This window comes from Bidens hawaiensis, unplaced genomic scaffold (assembly GCF_021521415.1).
Source record: "Bidens hawaiensis isolate Kalapana, Puna unplaced genomic scaffold, B.hawaiensis_p1.1 tig00016672_1, whole genome shotgun sequence".
In the NCBI taxonomy this organism is placed as follows: domain Eukaryota; kingdom Viridiplantae; phylum Streptophyta; class Magnoliopsida; order Asterales; family Asteraceae; genus Bidens; species Bidens hawaiensis.
Window position 1 is genome coordinate 1 of NW_027492527.1, and position 23104 is coordinate 23104.

General features: G+C 35.0%; 2 protein-coding genes across 3 annotated transcripts; both read left to right on the top strand.

The window, feature by feature from the left end:
* The first annotated feature begins 2941 nt into the window (after nucleotides 1-2941).
* On the top strand, nucleotides 2942-13598 carry LOC143551856 (eukaryotic translation initiation factor 3 subunit C-like). Of its 2 annotated transcripts, XM_077042199.1 has the most exons (5): nucleotides 2942-3032; nucleotides 8719-8759; nucleotides 9014-9067; nucleotides 9759-11543; nucleotides 12412-13598. In XM_077042199.1, exons 3-5 carry the CDS (start codon nucleotides 9041-9043, stop codon nucleotides 13354-13356), a joined length of 2757 nt encoding a protein of 918 aa, XP_076898314.1. In that variant the 5' UTR covers nucleotides 2942-3032; nucleotides 8719-8759; nucleotides 9014-9040; the 3' UTR covers nucleotides 13357-13598. The 2 variants fall into 2 exon arrangements, with proteins under 2 accessions (XP_076898314.1, XP_076898313.1); XM_077042198.1 differs by lacking the exon at nucleotides 2942-3032 and having other exon boundaries at nucleotides 8690-8759.
* Nucleotides 13599-15245: 1647 nt separating this feature from the next.
* Nucleotides 15246-18495, top strand: LOC143551857 (protein SUPPRESSOR OF GENE SILENCING 3-like). Its single transcript, XM_077042200.1, has 6 exons — nucleotides 15246-15338; nucleotides 16152-17111; nucleotides 17196-17490; nucleotides 17574-17818; nucleotides 17901-18031; nucleotides 18104-18495. Exons 2-6 carry the CDS (start codon nucleotides 16152-16154, stop codon nucleotides 18276-18278), a joined length of 1806 nt encoding a protein of 601 aa, XP_076898315.1. The 5' UTR covers nucleotides 15246-15338; the 3' UTR covers nucleotides 18279-18495.
* The last annotated feature ends 4609 nt before the right edge of the window (nucleotides 18496-23104 follow it).

A 23104-nucleotide genomic window follows, 5' to 3' on the forward strand; every position in this document is an offset into this window, starting at 1 on the left:
TTCGTTTTTTAATTGTAAAGAAACAAATGCTTTAAATAATAATTATTATACAAATTTATTATACGATAACTTTTTTATAAAATAATCTCTGAAATACAAAAACCAAACCGATTATTATAAGTTTATAGTAAATTACAATTTCGCCACACAATACCAATTTCTTCCTTGGTTGATTATCTTCCTCAATTCTATCATTATGAGCCATGATCTCAGAATCCTTTAAACAATAATCACCATAGATGCAATAAAATGTATAAGAACTCAACAATGGTGGATGGGAAACAAAAATAAATGATTACCTTGCGTCTAGAAGCCCCAAATTCGTCCAATTCAAACCCAAATAAACGAGGCTTAACCAGTAGCTACTCAGTCGAGACTCGAGTGGTGGTTGGTGCTAGCATGTTGCATTGCTGCAGTGGTCGATGGTCCAAGAATAAGGTGATGTAATGAAGATGAAGCTAAATCCTAAGTCAGTCAACTATTGAAGTGTAAGTCGAACAATATTACCTTTTTACTTGTAAAAATGAGAGTGGGTTATTAAAAAAATAAACAACATGGTTTTATAATTGAAAAACAAAACCAGATGCATAAAAAATCAAAGGGGGGGGGGGGGTTCAATAGGTATAAAAACTTTTCAGATGAAAATAGAAAAATTCACACTACATAGCAAAAAAGGGGTGTGGCTCTAAGGATAGCACACCCTTGTTTACGCGTGTGTAGATATAAGGATGTTGCAAGGTATATTCAAATTTTTACAAAAGATTATATGTATGTGATACAAAATAACGATAGGGGTAAATATAATCTAAGTGTGTTACTAGTACTAAACCACACACAATTAGCATGTGAAGTGTAGAGGCACCCTTGGTGTGTTTGCTAGTCCATATAGGTCCGACCTTGATAGACTTGAGTGGACGTGGCCCACTAGGGTTAAACTTACTAGACCATTGTAAATTGTATGTTCTTCCGTAACACAAAGAGGTTCTTCTTCCTAATACTCTTACAGGGTGAAGTTAAAATATAAAGTACAACAAAAATGAATAGGGTGAGAAGTAATATAATCCGTTGATCTTAAATTTGGATGTTAAAGATTAATTTAAGAATAAAAATTAATGAGAAGGACAAGGAGGTAATAACTCACTTATGATAACTTTCTCTCTTCACATGCAAGACACGTGTAGTTCCTCCATCATTTTAAAACGTCTATACTTCTTCATACGACATTTTTTTAGGATTTTTTTTACCATAATAACAAGCGTTTTTTTTATCTTTAATATGAATATCATATTCTTATATAAAAACAAAAAAAAAGTTAGTGGGTTTCTTATATTGTGTTATTTGGTTGTCTATTGTGTTTTTAATTGAGTTTTTATATGCATTTTGTTATATATTTTGGCCATTGTGTTTTTCACTTGGTACTCATATTAAATATAAAAATTAAAAACAAATATTAAATTATTCTGTGTTTTTGTTCGTCATTGTGTATTTATGTTCAACATTAGTCTTTCTACTTATCATTGTGTTTTAGTCATTATGCTCAACATTCACATAAGTTGAGAAAAATAATATTATGTTCATTGTGTATTATGTTCAAGTCATTGTGTAATATGCAGATTCCATTGCGTTTCACATTTCAGGTCATTGTGTTATATGTATTTACTATTGTATCTCACGTTTCAGGCCATTGTGTTATATGTATTCATTATTGTGTTTTACGTTTTAGATTACCGTGTAATATGCATTCATCATTGTGTTTTGTGTATTAGATAATCCGTTAGTATTTTTCATTATATTTACATATTATTACACAACGGTGTTATTAGTATTTAAAAAATACACAATGATCAGTTGAAAGACACAATGACGAGAAAAAAACACATTGACAAACAGAAAGACACAATGACGTAAAAAGGCACAATGGTAAGAAAAAACACAATGACGTAATTTTTTTTCCTTTTTATATAACAAAATGATATTCATATTAAATATAAAAAAACACTTGTTATTATGGTGAATTTTATTTAAAAAAATCATATAAAAAAGTTATAGACGTTTAAAATGATGGATGATTTAACATGTGACTTGCATGTGGAGAGAGAAAATGTGTACTATTACTTTTATACGTTTTTTCCATTGGTCCCTACTTGACACATGTCAATTAATTATGCATTCTCACACTTCTCATTTTTGTCTTTCTTTGTAAATTAACTCAACCATACTCTTATATTCTTTTAAACAAACGATAAAATCCAATTTAAGTTCATAGTCGAAGGGTGGCTCATAGACTTCGTTTTTTTACTCCTCTAACGAGTTCTTCATGGTTTTCCTTATCCAAGATCAAGGGAACGAGATTTGGCCCCCGATTATTATTGAAGATGGATCATACCCCAGGTTTTGATCCTTGTTTCTTCATTGGCGCCATCTATGCAAGCAAAATGGTCATATTTTGTTTTCTCTTCGCGATACCCATTAGAAGTAATCCACCAGACTATTAATAATCCTTCATAACGCACATAGAGGTTCTTATTCCTCACGATACCCTATTTATGTATGGTTATACTCATATAAACAAATGATGAAATTCAACATTGACTTGAGTGTTAGAGAGTGATTTAGAGCGCTTTGTCTATGACCCACCCCTATAACGAGTTCATGGTTTTATATATCTGGATTAATATTAAAAAAAATGAGGCGTGGTCCTTGATCTCTTGTTAAAGATGGATCAAACCCCGGTTTCGACATTTGTTTCAACAGTTGGCGTACCTTATTAGCTTGCAGAGTTTTTTTGTTGCATCTTTCATAAAATGATGAATATAATAAATGAACGAACAATGGAAATGTCACAGGTACTAAAGGTACGTAGTTGACCAAAACACATGTACTAAAATAACGCTTAACTCTATTATTATTATTATTAAACATTTCCTCTTAAATTAAGTTTACGTATCCACTAGACCAGTCACGATAACCTTACCCCTTAACCCAATCGCATCTTCTCACACACACTCTCTTACGAAACCCTAAAACCGCCGTCTTCATCCTCCGTTTTTTCACTCACGAAGGAGGCGAAAACAAGATGAAAAATCACGGAGGAGATGGTTTTTAAGGAGACGGTTTGTAGGGGTGAGCAAGAAACGGGTCGGAACCGCCAAAACTGAGGAACCGGCACCTCAAAACCGCTAACGTGTGTTACTTTACGATTCTCGGTTCTCAGTATTTGCATTAAATGGTTCGCGGTTCGGTTCCGGGTAAAACTGTGGTTTTTGACGTGGAACCGAAGAACCGGAATATTAAAAACATTTAAATAATTTTTACATGGTAACTTACGATCCGGCATGCATTCAGTCATTTTTTAATTCAAGTTTTCTTTCTTCATGTTCAATATATAGCAGCCAAGATCAATTTTGATTAAGAATTTAAGGTAATGTAATATAACAATGTACGATCTTCCTTTAATCTATCGCCACTAATATTTTATTTAATTTCAACAAATATATTTTAATAAAATATATAATGGATATTCATGTTGTAATCTAAATTAATTTTATTATGTAATAAGACATACAATTATATAAATTTGTTTTGAAAATTGCAAAGTTGCACAACCCATTTGATAAATAAAAGACCAGACCGGTTCTAGCACAGAACCGATTAGCGAGAACCGACTTTACCTGTTCTAGAACCAAACCGGTTTACTATAATAGGTTCCAGTTCTATATTTCATTCATTTTCGGTTGTGCATCCGGTTCGGTTCTCGCGGTTCTGAACCATTGCACAGCCCTGAAGGTTTTTGTATCAAAACTCACGTGTCAGACGGATTTCGTTTGAAATTTCACGAGTGGGGTCAGACAAAATTCACGTGGCATAATATTAGTGGCTAAGGAAAACCATCGGCACGAAGCCAAATGCGTCGCCTATGTGAGCTTTAAGAGAGACGTTTTTGGAAGGTTACCTAATTTGGGTCTAATAAGGTTTCTCTCTATTCTGATTGACTATTTTTGGAATTTTCTCTATAAAAATGAAACTGTAGAGAAAAAGAACAAAATATATGAATGTTAAAGAATACACATGCATTTATAGGACTATGGTGACTTAACCCTAATGGGCCAATTTTAACTTGGCCTTTGTCAAAATAGAAAATACATCGATTATGTTTAACCCATTGAACATTTCTTGAATGAGGTACGAAAGATTGATATTTAAAGCATTTGGATAAGGATCTCCCAGCATCCCCTTGTCCATATTCCCAAGCAATGTCAATTTCCTCTCGCTTTGCTTCATACCAGCTTGCTATTGAAAAGCTTTGTATTTTATCTATACTTTGTCCTTTATCTCTAGTATATTGTTTAATTGATAAGGATCATAAGTTGTGTATATATTTATTCGACCAATGAGATTCAACAAACGCTTTTAATATTATCTTTTTTATTACAAACAACATCTATTTGTTTCTTAACTCATATATCGTAAGTGTTTGTTGAGATGTAATGAGAAGAAAGAAGCTAATGCGGTATTTTTGAAAAACTCAGTTGACGTGTGATGAATAAGGAGTGTGCTATTTATATGAGGAATATACAACTTTTGAAAGAAATGTAAACGGGGTGTTAGGTTTTTCACGCATGTAGATGAAGTGTTTCTTAATAATGAATTGGTTTTAAATAATCTTAACCATGTCATATTGGTAAATACCAGTCTTAATTTACCACTTGGCTAGTAACAGTCCCAATTAAAAGTGTACTAGCTTGAGTCCCGTGTATTACACGGGGAATTGATTAAAATTTTAAAATTTGAACATTAATCAAAATACAATCGACAACACAATTACCATATATTGTTAATAAAATTACAATTTATATTAAAATTATAGGAATTACTAAAGAAACGTTACGCAAATATTTACTAATAAGAAAAATTTTCCTTGTATACAATGTTTGCGGTTGTGTTGGTCAATATACCTAGTTATCAATAATCAAACTTTTTAGTCAATATCTGCTTGTAAATCTTGACAAAGCGACGTATAGATGTCCGTGTGAAAACACAAGTTCTTTCAAGAACAAGCCAACCATAAATAATAAAACAAGATTATGTATTCAATCTTAATCTTAAGGGGGTGTTTGGGAATCCTTATTTTGTCTCCTTATAACTTCTCATTAGGTTAATAAGTTACAAAAGTGTAACTTATGGAACTTTTTCTTTCACAATATAAGCAATCCCAAACACCTTATTACTTTTCAAAAATTTTATAAGTTATAAGTTGGTGAAAATAAGCAAATCCCAAACACCCCCTAAATATATATAAGCGAAACCTCCTTAAATTCTCTCAAGCCACCAGATTGCTTTATTTGTAAATGAATGTTTCTCATGCATTCATACCGAATTCACGGGTATGGGTATCACCAAACTCAGATAGCCTTTTAAACGGGTTATAACATCTCATTATATTAAAAATTAATCTAATCAAATATTTGATATGAAATCCCTCTAAAATAGAGATACACTAAAAATTAGTATCCGGTTTTTTTTAAATATTATTTATAATTAAGAAACAATTTTACAATAAATAAAACGGGCCATGGGTCTTACCAAACCCATATAGCTTTTAAACCGGGTTATAACACCTAATTTATTTGTTAAGCTCTTTTATAATCAAATCCTGAGTATATTAATAACTTCCTTACAATAAATAATATTAAAATCCAAAATTATATTAATATTAGAAACGAATAATATAAAACAACCGCGCATTACAAGGAATAAAATATAGTTAGATATATGATAGCAAAGAAAATAACTTCATGATTTTAGCTTTTCAAAATAAACTAAAAGAATAAATTTAAATGGTTAGTATATGAATAAACAAATTTATGAGAATGTAGTCGATGCATATAATGAAAATTTTTAAGGAAGAAAGTATTTTAGTTGTCATTTATTTTATATTCCTGAAAATACTAAAAAGAATAATAATAAAGCAATGTTCCGACCAACTCTATCCTAGTTGACATGTTCTTTTTCTATAGCTAAATTGTTTCATTTTATTACGTTAAAATATAAAAAGAAAACAAAAGAAGAAATAAATAAACATTAACACACTTGCTTTATATATAAATAATAATAAGGCTATTTTGCGTTGGGTAATGACCGACATGAGTTCCGGATAACAAAATGGGTTAAAAAAATGTGAGGATGCATGGTTGAGAGAGTAACAAGTGGCACATAGTAGTATTCTTTTATTAAAGTAGTAGATTTGTTTCCAATGGTCCGTGATTAACGAAATGTTAACTTCGTTAGTCTAATGCTAACGTGGCATGCCTAGTTGTCAAAATTGCTTATGTGGTAGCTTATGTGGCATTATCTTAAAATTATAAGTTAATTTTATTACTCTCTCTCTTTCTCTCTCTCTCTCACACACACACTCACAACCTCTCTTTTTCACACCTTCTCACCACAACCAAAATCCATCCACTCTCTTCTCCGGCCGCACCACACCGAAAACCTGCAACTCGGCCATCTATCTTCTTTTCCGGTGGTCCCTGCACGATGGCACCTTGCTTTGGTGGATCATCATTCAACCTCCATATTTCAACCCTATAAGTCTAGAACGGATCCTTGTGGTGGAAAACTTTCACACCCCTATCTTAGGCCTAAGAGCGTGACCACAAAATTGGTATCGTAGTTGTAAATAAATCAGAGTTACGTTAATTTGCGGAAGACTTATAAAACTTTAAGGATCGAAAGTTTTAAAATAATATTATTTACATAGATTAATTTAGTTTTAAAATTAATTTAGTTTTAAATTATTTATGCTAAACTAATTTAACATAAAAGATTATTGAATAATAAATACAAAACATTGATTTTTTTATAAATCGAAAGTATTGTTATTGATTATTATTCTATTTGGGTCCAAATATAAATGGGTCACCACTCAGCCCATTTTAGGTCCAAATATATTTTGTTCAATATTCACAAACCAAAAAACCCTAATTATTCAGCAGCCACCTGCTCGTCGTCTCTGTCTTTTTTTTTTCTTTTAAAATATAAAAAGGTTATTATGCAAGAAGAATTTAGGCGTGAAATGGGTATGAAATTGAATAGGGAAGGGGTTGTTGAGCGGTGAAAATATCGGTGAATCCTCCACATAAACTTTACCGCTGGGCGGCACCAACACGCCTGGGGCGATGTTTACCGCCGGCGCCGCTGGCCAGGTCAGCTTTTGGGCGGCATTATGGTGTCCATACCTGATAGTCTAAGGGGTTGGTGGTGGCAAGTGATAGTGGGTGATGGTGGTGAGTTAATTTCATAAAAGAGAGAGAGAGAGAGAGAGAGAGAATGTAATGAAGTTAACTTATAATCTAAAGAGACAATGCCACATAAACACTTATAATATAACTTATTTTACTTATTTCAAACGACATCTTTTGTGTGAAGTTTTTTAACTGATGATTGGTGATTCTTTAACATGACAAAACAAACACTACCATGTAGACTATTTTAGCAATAATAGCAATATTTTTCTTTTGCGTTTCTGGTGTAAACTTCGTCTCTATTCCAATGAAAAAATGCTGATTATATAGTTGTATTAAAAAAACATGAAGTGTTTTCTTGCATTGTAAGCTATAGCTAGAGTTGGTAACATATTGATCCCTCAACGACTTAATAACATCGATACCAATATTGTTACTTTTGGAAAAATTACCATTATTCGTCTTATATGATTTTCAATCGATGTAAAAAACACGCCGATACCCTTTCGGTACATCATAACTTTATTTTTGAATTTTCTTTCATTAGTTAGTATCATGAATCCGATACCATTACAAATCAAACCGATACTGTTTGAATTTTCTTCATGTTAACACCCAGAGAAATACAAAACCGATTATTATTATCACGGATGAAGCTTATCGAGGGTCAAGGGTGGCCCCGACACCCAGTTTTTTTTTCTAAATAATGTAATTAACCCGTTTTTCATTCGTAAATTTGTATAAATAATGTAAATTTACCCGTTTCTTGCAGATTACCTTACCATTTAAGTCCACCCGAACGTTTTCGTCCCAATTATTATTATTATTATTATTATTATCATATATAACCAAATAGAACTTAAAAGATCATATATGCTCTCACAAAGTAACTAAAATATCATATATACCCTTATAAAACAATTAGAGTATCATATATACCCCATATTCATTTTTAATAAATGACCATTTTCCTGTTATTTTTCAAAATATTTAACTTTTGTATATGCCCATACGAACAGACCATTCTACCCATTTCCATTACATAATGTGTTTATACCCTATGTTATTATTTTAATTTTAATCGATGTTTCTCACCTGTAACGACAACCAAATCGTCATTCATCACCTCTTCAAAATTACAAACTATTCGAAGGTTTATCGCATCGAATGGTCCACATTGTAAACATTTTATCGCAACTAATCAAAGTAAAGTAATATGTTCATTTTTTAAATTTTTTAATGAATTGGATATATATGATATACTAAAAAATTTGTAAGGACATATATATGATATTTTTGGTTTTATACAGGGGTATGCGAATATGTAAGATATTTTCAATATTTGTAAGGGTATAAATATGAAATTTCCCTTATTATTATTATTATAATAATTATTATTATTAAACATCTCCCCTTTGACCGGTCACGATAACCTTACCGCCATTTCACTCTTTACGAAACCCTAAAACCGCCATTTCATCCTCTGCTTCTTCACTCTCCGATTTGCACACACAGGTACATATTAATCATCACTCTCACCTTCTTATCCTATCAATTCGTTTCAGATCCAAACGAATCGTGTTTCCGATTCACCTTACCTCTTTACCGCGCATAATATTCGTTACTTTTGCTCCGTAGTAGATTTAGGTTATTATCATTTTATTTTATTTATACGAGTAATTGATTCGAGTATTTTTCATCTGATGCTTGCCATTAGGTTTTATTTAATTTTATTTTATTTTGTTTTAATGTTTTGTGTTGTTATGCAGCTTTAGGTTAACATTTGATTGAACAAGATGGCGTCGAAATTTTGGAGTAATCAGGTTTGTTTTGCCTTTTATTATTAATATAATTATAGGTTAATATATGTTTTATCACTGTATGTAATTGTTTTGGCTGTAATTGAACCGAATCAAACGCTGTTCGATTATGTTCGTTTCGTTTGATTAACTAAATGAACGAACACGAACGGATGGCGTGTTCAGTTACTTTTGTTTGTGTATGTTTGATAATGTGTTGGTTAGTTTGCTTGTTAAGGTTTTTTAATATTTTAATGATTTTTTTAATTTTATTAATTGGATTTACTAAAAAATTATTAAGTATGAAACAAATATATATATATGTGTATTATGTGATTAATTAATATTTAAATTAACATATGAATATGAAAGTTGAATAAAACACCAACACGAATTTCGTAGCTGGACCAAACTGTTGATACTGACTATTCTCGGTTAACCAAATCAAACAAAATGTTGTTTTTGTTCGTTTGTGTTCATGAACAAGTTGATTTTTGTAATGAACGAACACGAATGAGAAATGTTGTTCGGTTTGGTGATCGGTAGTCGTTTGCGTGTCCAATAATAAAAGCTTAATGGATGAACGTCAAACACGAACAAGGTTTTGTTTGGTTTGTTTTTTTTACGACAGCTTTAAATTAATTGTAAGCTAGATTAATGTACAAATCAGTATAATTGAACTGTTTATGTATTAACTTTTTGTACATGTTAACAGACTGACAGTGAGAGTGAATCTGAAGTTAGTGACTTTGAGCAAGATGATGTTAATGATGGACAAGATGATGCTGGTAATGCACCGGATAGGAACAAGTATCTTGACAACGGTGATAGTGACAGTGATGATTCGGACATGCATAAGCGTGTTATTAAGTCTGCGAAAGACAAGCGGTTTGAAGAGTTGTCTACGACTATTGATCAGATGAAGAATGCGATGAAGATCAATGATTGGGTCAGCCTGCAGGAGAGTTTTGACAAGATTAACAGGCAGCTTGAGAAGGTGATGAGGGTCACTGAATCTGACAGGGCTCCCAACAATTACATCAAGGCGTTGGTGATGTTGGAGGACTTTTTGAATCAAGCTATGGCGAATAAGGAGGCAAAGAAGAAGATGAGCAGTAGCAATGCTAAGGCGTTGAATGCTATGAGACAAAAGTTGAAGAAGAATAATAAACAGTATGAGGATCTGATTAACAAATGTAGAGAAAATCCTGAAAGCTTTGATGATCAAGAAGAAGAAGAACCCGAGGAACAATCAGATGATTCGGATGCTGATTCTGACACTGGGTCAGAGATTGACGATCCAACAAAAGCAGAAACCGAGTCAGATGATGACGACGGGTCAGAAAAAGAGGATGTCCAACCTGGTTGGGAGAGAAAGATGACCAAGAAAGATAAGTTACTGGAAAAGCAGTTTAAGGATCCAAACCAGGTGACTTGGGATACCGTCAACAAGAAGTTTAAGGAGGTTGTTGCTGCTCGTGGTAGAAAAGGAACCGGAAGGCTTGAACTTGTTGAGCAGCTTACATTTTTAACCAAAGTGGCTAAAACTCCTGCTCAGAAGCTTGAGATCTTGTTCAGTGTGGTCTCTGCACAGTTTGATGTTAACCCTGGTTTAAGTGGTCACATGCCTATAAACGTGTGGAAGAAATGTGTCCAGAATATGCTTGTGATACTTGATATCCTCGAGCAGTATCCAAACATTATAGTTGATGACACTGAGGAGCCTGATGAGAATGAAACTCAGAAGGGAGCTGATTATAAGGATACCATACGCATATGGGGAAATCTTGCTGCTTTCCTTGAAAAGATAGACGTTGAATTCTTCAAGAGTCTGCAATGTATTGATCCTCACACACGTGAGTATGTAGAAAGGCTTCAAGACGAGCCTTTGTTCTTTGTTCTTGCGCAGAATGTTCAATCATATCTTGAGTGTGTTGGTTCTCACAAAGCTGCAGCAAAGGTTGCATTAAAGCTTGTTGAACTTGTCTATTACAAACCTCAAGAAGTGTATAGTGCTATGAGGAACTTGGCTGACCAAGCAGAAGCTGAAGATGGAGAGGAATCGGGTAATGAATCAAAAGGCGGACCACCTGCTTTTGTGAATATACCTGAAATTGTGCCTCGAAAACCTAGTTTTCCAGCAAGTAGTAGGAAACTGATGGATATACTGGTCTCTCTTATATACAAACATGGTGATGAAAGGACAAAGGCTCGTGCAATGCTGTGTGATATTTATCACCATGCAATTTTGGATGAGTTTTCTGTGGCTCGTGATTTGTTGCTTATGAGTCACTTGCAGGATAACATTCAGCATATGGATATCTCAACTCAGATACTTTATAACAGATCAATGGCTCAGCTTGGTTTGTCTGCTTTTAGGGCTGGGCTTATTGCTGATGGACATGGCTGTCTTTCTGAATTATATTCAGGTGGCAGGGTGAAAGAGCTTCTTGCACAAGGTGTCTCTCAAAGTCGTTACCATGAGAAGACACCAGAACAGGTATTTGACTTTGAATTATTTTTAAAACTACATTATCTAAGCAATGGCAAAATAACCATTACCTGGTAGTGTTAATGCATGATTGTTTAAAGTTTTCACTCTATTTATTTGTTTTTTGGTGATGTGTGCTAACAAGATGTGTTTATCATTTGAGTGCTTGTTTGCTTTGAAAAACAGTTTTATTTTATCATTATGATATCTGATGAGTGATGAGGTAAAGTGTTTATCAGCAAGTTGTTTTAGGGAGGATTTAATATGTTCATACCAAGATTTTGGATGTGCAATATATCTTTACATGTCTCAAATTCTTTGATAATTTGGTTTCTTATTTGTGGCATGTGGGACCGTCTTTATGTTTTGTTACTGACTAGCTTTTGTAAAAAGATTGGTTTTTCTTTATTGTCTTTATATTGATTTGAGACAAATGCCAGCATGCCCCTTTAAAGCACGAGTGAAAGCGAGTGTTATTTATAGTTCATTATCTATGCGTTTTTTAGGGTCATGGTTACGTGCTGATTACTTTTACATGCTGATGATGTGCACTTGTACCACCCTTATATAAATGAAACTGGAAGCCTAAGTATCGGCAAGTTGAATTGACTAGTTGATTTGCAAATTTACCACCTTTATTCATATAAAACTGGAAGCGTAAGTATTGGCAAGTTGAATTGACTAGTGGATTTGGCTTTTGGCCACATTTATTCATTTTTGTCATCATAGTTAACGTTGATTATGATTAAAAGATAAACAAAAGGTGTTTGGTGGGTCAACCCAACTTAATCTTGTTTGTTTGACCTGCACCTAGTGTGATATGTTTCAACTTGTATGCTTGTTTGTATGTTTAATATCTATTCGCTGACTTATACAGGAACGCCTGGAAAGGAGAAGGCAGATGCCATACCACATGCACATTAACCTTGAACTTCTAGAATCAGTACACCTAATATGTGCAATGTTACTGGAAGTTCCCAACATGGCAGCAAACAGCCATGATGCAAGGCGCAAAGTCATAAGCAAGACACTAAGACGCTTACTAGAAATAAGTGACAGGCAGACATTCACTGGACCCCCTGAAAACGTTAAGGACCACGTAATGGCAGCAACCCGAGCTCTTAGCAAAGGCGACTTTCAAACATCCTTTGATGTCATCAACTCGCTAGATGTCTGGAAGCTTCTTAAAAACCGTGAATCAGTTCTGCTAATGATAAAAAACAAGATCAAGGAAGAAGCTTTGAGGACTTATCTTTTCACTTACTCGTCATCATACGAGACATTGAAACTGGAACAGCTGGCGAAGATGTTTGACCTTTCAGAAAGTCAGACTCATTGTATTGTTAGCAAGATGATGATTAATGATGAGCTTCATGCCAGCTGGGACCAACCGACTCAGTGCATTGTGTTCCATGAAGTTGAACATAGTCGGTTACAGACTCTAGCTTTCCAGTTAACCGAAAAGCTTTCAGTTCTTGCTGAAAGCAATGAGCGGGCGGTTGAGGCTAGGCTAGGTGGCGGTGGGTTGGAGTCACTACCAAGGCGGCGGGAGGGTCAGGACTATGCAGCGGCTGCTGGCGGTAACAAGTGGCAGGACAACCAGTCTTATACATCCGGGCGGCAGCAGACAGGGTACGGTGGTGGTCGGGCGTACGGTCCTGGTCAGAGCTATCAAAACCGGGCTGGTCAAACTAGAGGTGGATATCAGAGCACACGGTATCAAGACGGTGCAGGGCGGAACTATGGTGGTTCAGCAGCTAGAGGTGGTCAGATGGATGGTTCGAACCGTATGGTGAGTCTGAACCGGAGTGCTCATGCTTAGTGGAAGGTAAGGCGTTCGGGTCAAAAGCAGTCGCAGTTTTTTTTAAACGAATGTCATGAGAGGAAGATAATTTTAGACCTTTTTTTTTTATCTTTCTGTGTTTGAATTGTTAGTTATGACTGTATCACACAAGTTGCGAGTGTGTTTTTTGATTATGCCTTAAATTTTGTTTTTGACATAATGGTAATTTTGAACTTGTTAAACCTTTAGACATGTTTGGTTGGAAGAATTTTGCTGTTTTGTTGTTAGGGGTTAATAAAGAAACTGAAAGCAAATGTGTTGTAAATCTAAATATTTCTGGTTTCTATACTTAAAAAATGGTTTTAAGAGGGATAACGTCAAGGCTGACCGTAGCGGGCGCCAAAGCCACATATGCCGGTTAACATCCGCTCACACATATAGGCGCCAAATCGAATGAGTCTTCTTGGATGCCAACTGATTAACTAAACAAGGTTATCAAGTGTGTGGGCCAGTTACAAATTCAACCAATCACACTCCCACTTAGCTTTTTATAATGATTGTGTTTTAATCATATCGTTACATTACTTTGTGATGCAGTAAGAGTCATCTTGCCTACGTAGTAGTGATATGACGTTTTTTACTTTTTAGTTAAATTAAAGTACGTGTTAAACAAGTTTACTCACTAGTTATATGTTTATGACAATAATAATAAAGTTAAAGCGAGAGGTAAGGTCAGTTGAACATTAAAACGTGCCATCTAAAAGTGTCGATAAGGTAGTGGGCTTATTTGAAGTAATATCAAAATCTATTTTTGACAACTTATCCTTACATTACTTAGTTTTTTAAACTCTTAATCATCTCTAATATAAAACCTTTTATTAGTGAATGAAAATGCGATAGTATTTTATCCCAGTTAGGTTCGTTAAATTTAAAAACGTGTTGAATTCAAAATTTTAAATGAGTTTTCAAAGACACGTTTGAATGAGAATAGTAAGACCATATGTTGTGGTCACGAGATAATTTTACACATGATGTCGCATGTGAATAATAAGAACAAAAGGGCCCTTCCTCACAACCGGTGTGAGGAAGATATAACATTAGTGGTGAAAGTAAATGGTGACTTAGTTGTCAATACAAGGCTAGCTTAGCCGTTAAAAACATGATGAACTAGATGATGATGTGAGGCTAAAATAAATGCAAATTACAAATAATGACATGAATGTAACATGTGAAACTTATGAATCAAAGTTGTAAAAACCGGTTTAAAACTCAAAACCGTCAACAAATGATAAAATCGGTTTGTGATTGGTTTCGGTTCATGTTGAAACTGGTTTCTCGATCAGGTTACGATCGGTTTCGGCTCAGGTTTTAACCAGTTTTTGCCCGGTCTTGGTTCAGTTAACCAGCTTTGGTGGAGAAATTACAAACCGGTTCTGACCATACGGTTTCAGTCGGTTCCAAACCGGTAGCTACATAATCGGATTTAAACCGGTTTGGTTTCGGTTCAACTTTTGGGCTGCCTCAGTTAACCGATTTATTTGCCAATATCTAGTTATAGTTATTATTATTATTATTATTATTATTATTATTATTATTATCATTAATCTTTTTTTAGCAGCCAACGAATCTTTCAAATGAGCTACTGACTAAATTCACCATATCAGGATACACTTGTCTTCTGATTCAGGAAAAACTCTCACCTAAGACCAACGTACGTGAACACATGTTCGAAGGCACAACAATACAGTGAGATAAAACCCGTTCAATTTAAGAATTCGACTAGTGAACGTCTAGTCTCATATAATTACCTGGTGCTGCTAAAACTATACAATAACAAACAAATACATACGTATATAGCCCAAAATATAATATTTTTCTTCCTATAGTTTTCAAAGCAAATATTTCAGGTAGAAGTCATCAATACTATAAATATTAATATCACTAACCCAACACATTTGACGTCTGCTTTACTCCTAACTCACTCACTCATAACGCTCCGACTGCAAACTTCGATTTCTCCGGTAAGCCTTCTTCTTCTTCTTCTTCTTCTTCTTATCAACTATTCACCCGATGATTGATGATTCTGTATCCGATCCATTTTATGAAATGCTTGCATTCCAAACCCTAATTTCTGGGGTTTTTACTTCAATCTCAACGAACTGATGTAATGAATTGTACAAACCCTAATTTCGTTAGTTAATGACGGCGATCTGACAATTATGTTGCTAATTGTTGAATATATTTGTTGATTTATCGTAATGATTGTTAGTTAGGGTTTTTGAATTTCGGCAACGTAATTCGGCTCGGCTAGGTAACCTACACAGAGCTTGAGCTCGGTTCGTGAACTGTTTTCGAGGCTCGTTTAGTATTTCTGAATTAATTTTGTATATTTATAATTATTTTTGTATATGTATTTTCAATGATAATTTTATATATAGGGGAATGTGAACGTACAAACTAAATTAACGTGCTAACTCTACGAATCAAGTATACAACATAGTGTAATTATGTAATTACATCATAGTGTAATTACGCTTACGCTATGCTGTGATTACACTACACTATAGTGTGTTAATTTAATTTATATTTGGTCCAAACCGTATGTGTACGTGTTATATATTATTTAGTTATTTTTTCATAATTTTATATAGTAAATTAATAGTTGTTAAATACATATAAATATATATTATAAAAACTATATTAAATATTTAAATGACAGGCTTGTTTAGGCTCACTAGCCAATCTCTAGTAGCTTGCGAGCAACTTGGCTGGTTAACTGGTTATTGTATAGATAGTCAGATACTAGTGGTTTAATTTTTAGCGTTTGTGTGCAGATGAGTTCAAGTAATGGAGGTGGTCAGTTTAATAATAAAGGTAAAGGTGTTGCTGGAAGGCCAAACTATGATGTTGACCAGTTGAGCGAGGCAGTCCAGGATGTGAACCTGGATTCGAGTCAAGATGGCGGTTGGGAGGTTATCTCGAAAAAGAACAAAAACAAAGGTGGAAATAGTGGTGAGGCGAAACAATGGGGTTCTTCACAGGGTGGTGGTTCTAAACCTAATCCATGGGGTCAACCTGATGGTCAGAGAGTCGGTGGACGTGGGAATGGACAGGGTAGGGCTCCAAACAACGGACGAGCGGGTCAAGTAGGCGGTAGAGGCGGCGGTGGTGCGAATGGCCTGCCGATGAATAGATACTATGAGAGTAACCAGAATTCAATCGCTCCACCGCTTCAGACTGGTTGGAACTGGAACTCAAGGCCCGGGAAGGTACGAAACAATGGTGCAAATAACCAATCGAATGTATTTGAACAACCTGCTGAAGAAGATCATGAAGAAACTGAGGAAGTTGAAGAGTCTGATGACGAGTTGCTTAGTGATGAGTATGATTCGGATGAAATTCCTAAAAGTCACGAGGAGCAAAAGAAGAACAGGTGGTATGCCGAGTTTTTCAAGACTTTGGACACGTTGACTGTTGACCAGGTTAATGAGCCGACGAGGCAGTGGCATTGCCCTGCGTGCCGGAACGGGCCTGGCGCCATTGACTGGTACAAGAGTCTGCAATCTCTTGTAACTCATGCTAAAACTAAAGGATCAAAACGAGTCAAGATTCACAGAGACCTTGCTGCACTTTTAGAAGAAGAGTTAAGAAGAAAGGGTGCGACAGTTAATCCAGCTGGTGAGTCGTACGGTCAGTGGAAGGGGCTGAGCGAAGTTGTTAAAGATAGAGAGATTGTTTGGCCGCCAATGGTTATCATCAGGAACACACAGCTTGAACAAGATGAAAACGAAAAGGTATATTACTAATTCATTACAATTTGTTTAATTTTATATTACATAAACGAGTTAATTAATTGTAAGCTGAAATCCTAATTGCAGTGGCTTGGGATGGGAAACCAAGAGCTTCTAGATTACTTTGGATCATATGAAGCACTGAGGGCCCGCCACGCATACGGTCCAAGAGGGCACAGGGGTGTGAGTGTGCTGATATTTGAATCCTCAGCCGTTGGATACACCGAGGCTGAACGTCTGAGTAAACATTTTGAAGATGAAGGAACAGACCGAGACGCGTTTGAGCGCCGCCCTAATTTGTTTTACCCTGGCGGTAAACGCAAGCTTTATGGGTACATGGCTACTAAACAAGACATGGATTTCTTTAACCAGCACTCTCAAGGTCGGGATTATTCTTTCTTTGCGTTTCTTTTCCTTTTTGCAATCGTTTAAAATGCATTTGACTTTCTTTTTGTGTTTATTTAGGGAAAATGAAGCTGAAATTTGATATGGTTTCTTACCAAGAAAAAGTTGTGAATCAGCTAAAGCAAATGAATGAAGATAATCAACAACTGCATTGGTACAAGAACCGAGTCGTGAAAGAACAGATGAATGTTAAGGCACTTGAAGAATCATACGGATATGTGTCTCAGAAACTGAGGAAGACTGAAGAAGCGAACCGTATAGTGAGGGAGAGGACACAACTGTATCATGAACAAAATAAGGAAGAGGTATTTTTTATAAAATATTGCTATGAAATTTACTACTTTTGTATAATAATCTGTTTTCTCATATATATGGTGTTGGTATTAGATGGATTCGCAAGAACAATTTTTCAAAGAGCAGCTTAAGGTAATTCAAGAGGCCAGGAATGAAAAAGAAGATCGTTTTGATAATTTGAGGCGGGCTGAACAATCTTTTCCAGCTATGGATCCTCAGAAGAGGTATGTCACAATACATATTTGTTTATACTTTATGTTATTGTTATTGCTATAATTTACTGAAAAATTATGCAGGAATTCGGAGCTCGAAGAGATGAAAGAATTTGAAGAAGAGAGGGAGAAGTTAGTGAAAATGCATGAAGAAAAGAAGGCCGAGTTGAAGAGCAGGTACTGGAAGGAAGAGATCGAGTTGGAGAAAGGGTTCGATGCTGAGTTGACTCGGTTGATGGAGAAGTACACCCCCAAATAGAGAGTGAGTGAGAATAGAGGTCATGCATGAATTGCAGTCTAGACTTTGAATAATATGCTTGAATTGTTGCCTGGTAGTATCTTAACTTTATGGTTGGTTACTCGCAACTTTAACGAGAGACTGTGATTTGGATCATGTGGCTTATTTTGATGAATCAATCATGTTTTATGAGTAACAGTTGAGCTTCTTTGATGAAAGAATATCAAGATTGATTGATTGATTATGTGTTCAGTCATGTATGGTGAAGTTTGGGGTTTGGTTTATCTATCCAAGCTTTCCCATATAAATAATTGCTGTTAAAACATTGTAGATACATGAACCTCACATGACGTGTGTGTTCGTGAATTGGCAGGTCAATTCTGAACACTTTCACAGTTCGTTTTAACTTGCACATTTTGAGAGCGGTTTGAAACCGCTTTTAAAGGTCTTGTTTTCTACTAGTGTTTTCGTGACTGAATACTCTTAACCCCTAAATGAGTTGTATGAGGCTCTTGGGGTTAACAGTGTATCGCAGGATAAACAAGACGAAAACGTCAACCCAGCAATAAGTTGAACATGCATCGTGTAATACTGACGAAAGAAAACGTCTCTTTTATTATTAAAGGTCATTAACAGATTAAAATGCGAAAAAAAGGCAGAAGCAGCAGTGATTAACAGCAAACTTCAGATTTAATCATGATTCAAGATTTGAACAGCAAAACATGCATGCATAAACTCATAAAGATAGCTTCTGTTATACATATGCAAAAATACAACAATAAAAGTGGATAGTAATATTCCATTTGAAAGAACATAATATGATCACATACTGTTATGTCACTCTTTGACCGTTTCCTTTTCGGTTTACTTTCTTGACTCATTTTTATCATAACTGGATAATTATTCGGTTTTTTCGCTCACAGTGTTTGATATTTCCTCTTTGGCTTCTGTTGACTGTTCTATGGCTGCTAGTTCATTACCGTCTTCGTCATGCAAATCTTTGAATACTTCATCCTTCACTGGTGATTCAACGTGTTCATGTTCTCCCGTTGGTGAAGAAAATGACTCGTGTGTATCCACGCTTTCCTCTGTTCTGCCCGGTGAAGAAAATGACTCGTGCATATCTACGCTTTCCTCTGTTTTGCCTGGTGAAGAAAACGACTCGTGTATATCTGCGTTTTCCTCTAATTTGACTGGTGAAGAAAATAACTCGTCTTTATCTTTGCTTTCCTCTGTGTGCACTTGTACCACTGGTTCGGTGGGTAACTTGGCGTCATCAGTTTTGACGGGGTTTTCAGTTGATGACCTGGTTGATTGTGATACTGGGCTCTCTTCCTTTTTCATGGGCGGGTCAACCCTGTCTTTGACAACTGATGGTTCGGTTTTCATGGGCGGGTCATCTTCTGTTATGACAGGTTTTTCAGTTGATGACCTGGCTGATTGTGATCCCTGGTTCTTTTCTTTTTTCTTGTCGGGGTCAACCCCGTCTTTGACTACTGATGGCTCGGTTTTCGTGGGTGATCCTTCTGTTACGATAGGTTTTTCGGTTGATTGTGATCCTGGCTTCTCTTCCTTTTTCGTGGGCGGGTCAACCCCATCTTTGACCGCTGATGACTCGGTTTTCGTGGGTGGTTCTGTATGCACTTGATTGGTAAACAACTTTTTGTCATTTTCTGTTATAACAGGTTTATAAGTTGATGACCTGGCTGATTCGAATCCTTGGTCCTCTTCCATTTTCTTGTTCGGGTCAACCCCGTCTTTGACCACTGATGGCTCGGTTTTTGTGGTTGATCCCATGAGGCTAGCTGACTCAGCATGCAGCTCGGTTTTGACATCCAACGGTCCAAGCTGTGCTTCAGCATCCTTGATCAAATATGTCAAAGCTCGTGTATCCCGTGCTTTTCCCAGCTTTTCGGTATTTGACAGCTGTCAAATTCCAAATTTAGAAGTTGCTCATTGATATGAAAAAAAATAAAAATAAAAAAAATAAAATAATAATAATAATAATAATAATAAAAACTCACACTTTTGATTTGATTAACCCTTTGTTTAAGATCTTCATCGCTCGCTTCTTTATAAGCGGTTTTAATAATATACAGCAAATGTGAATCAAGATCATCAATATTGTGTTTCTGAACATCGCACCTCGGTATACAAGAATCACATCCCACTGTATAAAAAGCACAATGTACAAGCTTCGTTGGACAAACGGTTACACAATGTCTATCCATTTCACGCCTCATAACAGCATCCGAACATTGTTGTTCACACGGGAGTATCGTAAAAGGACAAACCGCTTCATGATGTTCTTTCTGAGCTGCACAATGTGTAGTTGTGCACCCCTCATTAGTGCAATCCATCGGTCTAAACTTGCATTCTGATCTATGTTTAGCAAGCTCTTCCTCGGAGTTGCATACCATATTACAATGAAATAAGTTCTTGTAATCCACATTCTTTAGCAGCATCGACGCAACGCATTCTCTTCGTTCTAACAACCAAAAACCGTTAATTTCCATTTCTTGAACAAAATCATCGATTCGATCTTCTCTTCTGTCGGTTAAAACCAACTCCGACACGCGACTGAACATATTAGTTTTGGACGACGAAAAATCATCAATGAGATTTAGGATTATATCATAAGGGTGCTCGGAAATTTCCAAATTTGCAGCGTTTTCCGATAGTAAGAACTCAGCCACGTACGTCTCGCTTCTATGTGTTAAGTAATCAGTCATTTCGTTTCTCATGTCAACGACTACCGAGCCGGCAGTTTTGAAGATGCCACCAGTCGTGGTGTCGACACATGTTTCGGCTAATCCTGGAAGGAGTTCTTGGGCTATTTTGTAGACAACTTCAGTGTCACACAGTCCACAGTCATAGCTTTTAGCTTTTTTTGTTTCATCTGTTTTCTCTGATTTGGTTTCTAGTTCTGCTGCTACAGGTGGTTCCATGATCAATTGAAGTTATCCTGATAAAAAAATGTATAAAAACATTTTTTAGCATTTCACAACAGACAGAAAATTACTTCTAAAATGCTGCAAGCCTGCAATGTCTTATATAGGACATATGCATGTACATATGATTTTTTAGGTAGGGGTGTAAATGAGTTAAGCTGCTCGCGAGCTACTCGAGATTGATTCGTAAAAACTCACATTGATGCCAGCTTAAACTAGCTCGAGCCTAAAAATAAGCTTGTTTAATAAGTGAGCCCAAGCTTCACTTATGATAACAATAAATAATAAATTTATGTTTTATAAAAAGTGAAATATAAATTACATCTAAAAATAATTATAAATATATATATAAGTTAATTAATAGATAACAAACGAGCCGAGCCGACTCGAGCCCGATCCAAGCTCCAACGTGAAAAACTATTCATTAGCCGAGCTCGAGCCTAAAAATAAGCTTGTTTAATAAATGAACCGGAGCTGCACTTATCAAGGTCGAGCCAGCTCGTGAGCCTAAACGAGCCCTTTATTGATATAACTTTTATGTATAATATTTAATCTATTCATTTAATTGTTATAATATGTATAATAATGATAACTATATAATTATAAAATATATATATAAATTAATAAATAAATACCAAACGAGCCAAGCTGGAGGCTGGAGCTTTAGAATTATAGCTCGAAACGAGGTTTTCACGGAGCAACAATTTGTTTGAGTCAAATTGTGACATTTTGTTTGAGTCAAATTGTGACATTGACACATTAATCATTTGCATATCACAAACAATTGATGCATATTTGCCTCCAGATATGCTAATTTCCAAACATTCATCATGTTTAATTTTCGCTAAACCTAATGTTATACGATAAAATTCAAATTCATATAGAAATTGCATATAACCTATTTTAATATTTCAACTATCACACGTAAATGTAGATCGAGAGAAATTACGATGTATAACCTCAATGGAGATTTGAAGAACAACAATTTACGGATTCATAATCAGCGAGAAACGTGATCGCGAATCCACGAAGAAGAATGTAAATAGAGGAGAAAATTATTTGTACCTATAAATTCATATATGCATGATCGCCATGACGTACCAGAATTTGAATATTTGCATGGAAATTAAAGATGTGAAAACGGCCAGCTTCTTAATATTATTGTTATTATGACAAATTATTAACCGGGCAAATGATTATAAAATAATAACATAAGATGAGTTTTTTTTTTATAACGTGTGCACGTTATATGAAAATCTAAACGCTACTCAACACGCAAATGAAAAGAAAGGATAGTGTTGCATAGGGACTAATAACCGAACTAAAAGTAGAAGTAAATATTTTGGACTATGTACGCGCGTTAATAAGCTAATATTAAAACGAAGTGTAGTGATGAACTAACAATTTACAGGAAAAGAAAAATTGTTTGCGACAGACGGTTAGACTGACCAAAAAATAGATGTAAAAATGTTGGACAAGGCAGACGGCGTTACGATGTGTTTACTTGCAAAAAATTTAGACCGAATCATAAAACGTTTTTGTAGAAAAGGTTAACAAAGTGAAACGCTAAAAACAATATTAAAGCGTGTTCGAAGTAATAATAATGATAATAATAAAAAATATAATAATAACAATAATATAATCATAGTAATAGTAACAGTAACATCAACAATAATAAAAATAATAGTTAAACAAATCTATAAATGATAAGGTTTAACAAAATTAAAAGTAAACTATAAGGGCTATTTTATATCTTTACTTATATTATAAACAAGAAAATTAAAATACATAGCATGCAATAAAAGCTTGTAAATTAAGCTTTTGAATGTGTACAATCCAAAATCAACTTCCAACTAACCATTAAAGAATCATATGATAAAACCAAATTAAACACAA